The sequence below is a fragment of the Trichomycterus rosablanca genome, chromosome 17 (assembly GCF_030014385.1).
Source record: "Trichomycterus rosablanca isolate fTriRos1 chromosome 17, fTriRos1.hap1, whole genome shotgun sequence".
In the NCBI taxonomy this organism is placed as follows: domain Eukaryota; kingdom Metazoa; phylum Chordata; class Actinopteri; order Siluriformes; family Trichomycteridae; genus Trichomycterus; species Trichomycterus rosablanca.
The window spans coordinates 21,799,295-21,806,194 of NC_086004.1; the positions used below are offsets into that span (position 1 = coordinate 21,799,295).

Sequence of the window (6,900 nt, forward strand, 5' to 3'; positions counted from 1 at the left end):
TCAGGTGTAGCTCGTTAGAACGCTGATTTTAAATGCGCTTACGTCACAATTGATCAAACGCGACCATTGGGTAACGTCATAAACGCGACCATTGGGTAACGTCATAAACGCGACCATTGGGTAACGTCATAAACGCTCCTGATAACACAGTGGTGCTGCAATTCACTGAAGCATTCATCTTCATTTAAAAATAGTGAATGAACTGATTACATTTTATTTTTAGCAAGGCATGAAAAAGCAATTGTAATGTTTTTTTTATTAACAAACAATTTTATGTGTTTGTTTGTTTATTAGGATTTTAACATCATGTTTTACACTTTGGTTACATTCATGACAGGAACGGTAGTTACTCATTACACAAGATTCTTAATACACATAGTTTTTAATGTCAAACACAGTCATAGACAATTTTGTATCTCCAATGTATCTCACTTTATTTTGATGAGAGACTCAATCCTCCTCAGCATGAAAGATACCAGTGTTGCATAAATATCTGGAAAGGTTTTTTCAAGGGTTTTTTCCTTGGACGCCATCCATAGAGGTTGACGTTATGCAATGTCCTTCCCACTTTCTGAGCTGTCACAGAAACTCCTACATGTATTCACTTTTGTTGCATTGATTGTCTGCTTGAGGCCTGTATTTATTTTTGGTTATTTGTATGAGGGAATACTCTGCTTGTCGACTTAGAAACAATGCAATTATTGAGAGGTGATACAATTTTGAATTATTTGACATTTAAGTGATATTGCTTAGTGATATTGTTTAGTGGACACATGGTTATTCAGAAGTTACTCCTTATGTGAAATCAGTATTTGAAAAATAAAACAGTTATATTATTCCTTAGATGTTACATTATGCTGTAATATTTTTAACCTGCAGGGAATGTCTAGATTAGAAAGATTGGCAAGATATTCCTGCCATGTGACACTTGTTAGGCATTTCATCGGCCATCATGGTTGAAAAGGAATTGTAGTTGCAGTAATAACTACTGACCACTGGGTAGAGGTTGTTTGTTTGTTTATTAGGATTTTAACGTCATGTTTAACACTCTTTGGTTACACTCATGACAGAAACGGTAGTTACTGGTTACACGAGATTCATCAGTTTACAAGTTTAATGTCAAACGCAGTCATGGACAATTTTGTATCTCCAATTCACCTCACTTGCATGTCTTTGGACTGTGGGAGGAAACCGGAGCTCCCGGAGGAAACCCACACAGACACGGGGAGAACATGCAAACTCCACACAGAAAGGACCCAGACCGCCCCACCTGGGGATCAAACCCAGGATCCACTGGGTATAGTGATGCAGTAGTGTCCACTGTACGGATTGATATGCATTTAAAGCATAGAAACCTGTGCTTGTACAAAAACAGCTATTGAATAGCTGTCCACTGTAGTGACCATACAACGCCCTATATCTTACATGTTTCTAGTGAGATCAGTCATCCTCAGTACATGTATGCTTGGCTGCAGGATGTAAGCTTTTTTGCCAGTGATCAGTGGAAGTGTCATGCTCAAACTGTGACCATTTTCTACTGGTTTGTTAATGTGTGTATTCCAGCTGCAGGGGTCCCTGGAAGTACAAGACGAACCTTTTAGCATAAACTGGTGGGACCCGACGTCGGGCCTATTTTCCTCATCCTGCTTCCTGTATATTACAGACTACTCACGTATTCTGCTTAAATAAAGAAGCAGCAGGTAGTTCTATACAATACATAAGAGTTTTAATAATTAGGTTTTTATGCTGTTACTACTTTACACCGCCAGGTGGCACTAGCTAACCAAAAATCTCGATTTAATTTATAATAGCATCCTTAAAGCATAGCACTTTATATCCTTAAAATCAAACAAATATGGTGTTATTACAACTAACATGAATGGTAATTATGTTAAGATATTAATAATAAAATAATATTAGTAAGAATAAGTCATTTGAGTCTTTGAGTTTATTATTTATTATTTAAACCTTCCTGAAAGGCAGTTGTAGCTTGGTGGTTGCCGGTCCAAGCCCCACCACTGCCAGGTTGCCACTGTTGGACCCTTGAGCAAGACCCATAACCCTCAATTGCTTAGACTGTATACTGTCACAACTGTATGTCACTGTGGATAAAAAGCGTCTGTTAAATGCAGAAAATGTCAATAATAGGTCTTCTCAATCTGGCAGAGTTTTAAATTAGTGTTAGGGTCACGCACACCTAGGGTCCCTTTATGGGCAACACATTCTGTGTATTTCTGAGAGATGGCAGGAATCCCATGCCAAAGCCTTACCAGTCCTTACAGGTAATGATCAGTGGTGTGAATTTAACCCAAGTCTTGAGTTCTGTTCTGTTCTGTTGCTGTGCATCTCGTGTCTTCTTGACATTAGTCATAGTGCTGGGTCAAAACAGGTCTAGAGGCCAGGGGATTTGTTTAGTTCTTAACGTTCGTAAATCTGGTGTAACCGGCCTATTTTTTTATTGTTGTAGCATTTTTATTAAATAATAAATACACTTTAAAAATGTTTTTATTTAATAACAATATGGAACTTCTGCAGAAGACTAGAACAGAACAGAATAGAATGCCTTTATTTGTCATTTATACGTATACACATGTACAGTACAACAAAATTATTTCTTCACATATCCCAGCTTGTTTGGAAGCTGGGGTCAAAGCACAGGGTTAGCCATTGTACAGCACCCCTGGAGCAGAGAGGGTTAAGGGGCATGGCTCAAGGGCCCAACAGTGGCTGCATGGCAGAGATGGGACCCAAAGCTCTACCCAAGCCAGGTATGCATCGTTACTTGAATTAACATCCCACCATCAGGTGGCACCAGTAGACTACAAATGTCGACCTATAAATTAAAATGAATGCACGCATTAATTTTTTTACTGGTTTTACTCTTCTGCTTTATTATGATGAATTATTTTATTCTAGGTCAACATTCTATGTAATGTACATTGTATATCTTGTAAACCACTAACAGTCTTTGCATGGAAGTACATAAACAGTGCGGGGTTACATGATACATCTGTTAAATCCACTAGGGGGCGTCTTGAGTTAATGAATTTAATAAAACTTCACCAAGTGTCCTGCAGGCCTGTGTCAGAGCTATTGCAAAAGGCTGATTGTTGTGCAGGAGCCTGTGCATAAACAGCCAGACTACAGACAATCAGACTACTTTTGCAGCATAATAAAGTAAAACATTTTCCCATAAGCTGATCCTGCAGAGCATGTTTTTGCAACCCAGTGCTGTTGTAGTGAAAGCACCAGAAGAACCAGAAACATCAGCACCCTATGACTGTCTATTATTAGACTAGCAGGAACAAGAACAGCCAGTGAGGAAAGTTCCAGGTAGACAGACTCTCTCACCTTCTGGAGAATCAGTGCAGAGTGGCACAAAAACATTGTGTTTCGCAAGATGCAAACCTGCAAGGAATGTGATTTTAAAGGCAGTGCAAATGTAAAACAAATATGATTATCTTCAGACAGCACTGGAACAGGGTGCCTGGGAACTGTCAGTTCAAAATCATGTCAACTGAGGCTTCTATAAGTGCATTAAATAAATACAAAAGCTGCACAGTAACTGGTGCAATGCCAGGATGCAACATGTTTTGCACTTTTATATCAGTTATTAAAACAAAAGTGAGCATTTTAGTTCAGTAGAAAAAGACCAAGTCTGCAAAATAGTGTTTTTGATTTCTTCAAACTGATATGCAAAGCATCACAGACAAATGTATCAGTGATCGATCTGTCACATAACTAAATGTTCCCATGAGATTATAAATGTAAGAGCCTCAGTTTTAGCTCTAACTTCTGTCCAAGTAAATTGAATGACAGTTTTTGGTTACATTTTCTTAATTATTATATTTTTGCTACAAGAATGCATTCTGTATTGTACAGTATATGCATATGTGTACATGAGTATATACGTCTATGTATTTGCATGTGAGTATATGTATGTATATGGGTATATATGTGTATGTATATATATGGCTATATTGGCCTCATTGTGCAATATTGTCACATTTCACTTTACTATTTAATAATTTAAAAATTACTATTCAATCTTTACACTAAAACTATACCTCATGCATCATTACAGTTACCAGCTATTCATTTTATGTAAATTACAAGAAATACTTAGTTCTAGTTTTTTTGTTTGCTTTTGTTTTGTTTTGTACGGTTAATTATTTGTTGTATTATGCTACTGGGGCTTTAATTTCCTCTAAAATGTTCCCCTGCACGTTGTTTTTAATCAGTGGTACTACAGGCAGTACATGAGAAGGGGTGAATAAAGATCTGCAAACATCTAATTTGGGCACACATTTAAAATTCTACTCAGATTATAAATGTAAGAGCCTCAGTTCTGATTCTGATTCTGAAATGTAAGAGCCTCAGTTCTAGCCCTAACTTCTGTCCAAGTAAATTTAATTACAGTTTTTTGTTTACATTTTCTTAATTATTATATTTTTGCTACGAGAATGCATTCTGTAATGTATACAAATTCATACCCCAGCTTTAAAATATCACAATGCATATACGTTATTTATCACTAAATATGCCTGCAAATGAATTTCTAATCTAATAAAATCGTGGTATGATGCAATATGTTCAACTTTATTAGCAATTCATCCAAAGCAAAAGGAATTATGGGAAATTCCAAAGGACTTGAAGTGATATAAACAATTAGATAACTGAAGAGAAGTGTGGTGGTCTTTTAGTCTGCCCACGTGGGCTCTAAGCATGAGTAGCTGTAAACGGCCAATGACTGGAAAGTCTCAGAAGGTTCCCCGGTTACGTCATGACCAATAGGAGAGGAGTGCGTTGGAACAGGCCACGCCTCATGACTGTGGATATATAAAGCATTAGTTTCGCTTGGAACAGTCAGACGATACTTGAAAAGTACAAGAAGCGAGACAGCGCTCACTGGATACTCAAACTCACTCAAAGACACGCTTGGATTACTATTACTATTACTATTACTGCTCTTTCGGCAAATCGGAATCTATCAGCCGTTTGGATTATCTCACTATTGCTTTTTTGGATAACAACATGACTCTGGAAGAAGTCGTTGGATGCAACACTGATAAAAAGTAAGTCTGCATTAAAGTCGCTTGTCACTGCATGCACACGAGTTACGTGCGATCAGTGCATATTAGTGCAAAGCTGCAGAAGGTGGATTTGTCGCTAAGCGAAGTTGATTTTCTTTTTTAGAATGGATGCTGCAAGTCAAGCGTTAGAAGAGCTGCTGGTGGCAGCGCAAAGACAAGACTGTCTTACTGTCGGCGTGTACGAGTCTGCAAAGTTAATGAATGTGTAAGTATCTCACTCAACATGAAGCGTTACAGCTGTGTGAATTGCTACTATATATCTGAATGAGCCTAACTGATTTAATCCTTCTGATCGCAGTGATCCAGACAGCGTGGTGCTTTGCGTTCTGGCCACGGATGAAGAAGACGAGGACGACATTGCACTGCAGATTCACTTCACCCTGCTGCAAGCTTTCTGCTGCGAGAACGACATGAACATCCTGCGGGTGTCTGGAATCAGGCGTCTGGCTCAGGTGATCGGAGAGCCGAGCGAGGTGGAGAGCAACAACAACAACAGCGAGCCCAGAGATTTCCACTGCATTCTAGTCACTGTAAGTGTCCAAGTACTTCATCAGCTGTGCATCATTATAAACAATATGCAAGCCGTAGCCTGGTAGTCAGAAGGTTGCTGGTGCAAGCCCTACCACTGCCAGGTTGCTTCTGTTGGACCCTTGAGCAAGGGTCTTAACTCTTAGTTGCTCAGACTGTATAGTAAATATAATGCACTGAATTGATAACCGAGGCCGTTTATTAATTCTATTCTCTCCTTTGTTTTCCAATTTAGAATCCTCAATGCCAGCCACTCAAGTGCCAAGCCCTGAAAGAAGTGGGCAACTACTGCGACGAGAGCCGCTGCAGCAATCAGTGGGTCCCATTCCTGTCTCTGCGCGAGCGCTGAAGCGCGTGAACTTGAACCGGTGCAGAAACAGTTCGAAACCGTCTCTTGAAGAGCGGATGGAAAGTAACGAGGGCTTTACTTTAGTCGGTGCCGCTCCGTGTCAGCCGCTGCCGAGGAGAGAGAGAGAAAGGAAAGTTCCTCGGCGCTGAAGGGGCCTTCAGCATGAGGGATCGTGTCGTGCGGTGGAGGAGGCGGACGAGGAGGGTGATGACTAAGAATGCCGGAGGACCACAAAAGGTGTGGGACCGGGCAGAGTGGCCGCACGCAGGCGCGTAGGAGCCCCGCATTCTCGGTTTCCTATCAGCCATGTGGTCAGAAACTGAGAGAGCATTGCAGAAACGTAGCTGCAATGGGACTCGATTGTCTTGCTCGTGTGTGGACTACTATCGAAAGGCTAGTGTTTCAAGACATGCTCATGTCTCTGTGGACTTGCAAAACTATGAAATGCTTACATTTACAAATGCTGTTGTGTAACTTATTGCATAACTTAAACAGAGTAATATATGTGTTTAACTTCAATGTGAACTACTTCTTTACAAATAAATTATTGTCTGGAATTGAAGCATTTGATTCGTCTGTCTTGATTTGGGAGGGTGGACTGGGATAGTTCGGATGCATTATGCACACAACCAAAGCAGGAACGTCACGCACTTGATGGTGTAAGTAATATGTTATGCAAACACAACTACTGCACATTGTGCTTGCCAAGGGAGATTGTTCACATCCTCATCTACTGGAATCTGCATCATATCTGTCCCTGTTGCATCATCGCACAAAAAACAGGCACACAGAGTACATTTAATGTTTACTTTGGCAAACTTGATAACTTCTTTAAGGAATTAAGGATAATGTTTCATAAATCTCATAGTTGTCATTTTGTTTAGATGCTTTGGAGTGTTAGGAGTCTATCTTCTCAAATATTGAGTTCTA

General features: G+C 39.7%; 1 protein-coding gene across 1 annotated transcript; it reads left to right on the forward strand.

Annotated features, from left to right (window-relative positions):
* Positions 1–4,881: 4,881 nt before the first annotated feature.
* gadd45ba (growth arrest and DNA-damage-inducible, beta a) lies at positions 4,882–6,532 on the forward strand. The gene is made up of 4 exons (XM_063013007.1): positions 4,882–5,075; positions 5,197–5,298; positions 5,392–5,623; positions 5,857–6,532. Exons 1-4 carry the CDS (start codon positions 5,035–5,037, stop codon positions 5,968–5,970), a joined length of 489 nt encoding a protein of 162 aa, XP_062869077.1. The 5' UTR covers positions 4,882–5,034; the 3' UTR covers positions 5,971–6,532.
* The last annotated feature ends 368 nt before the right edge of the window (positions 6,533–6,900 follow it).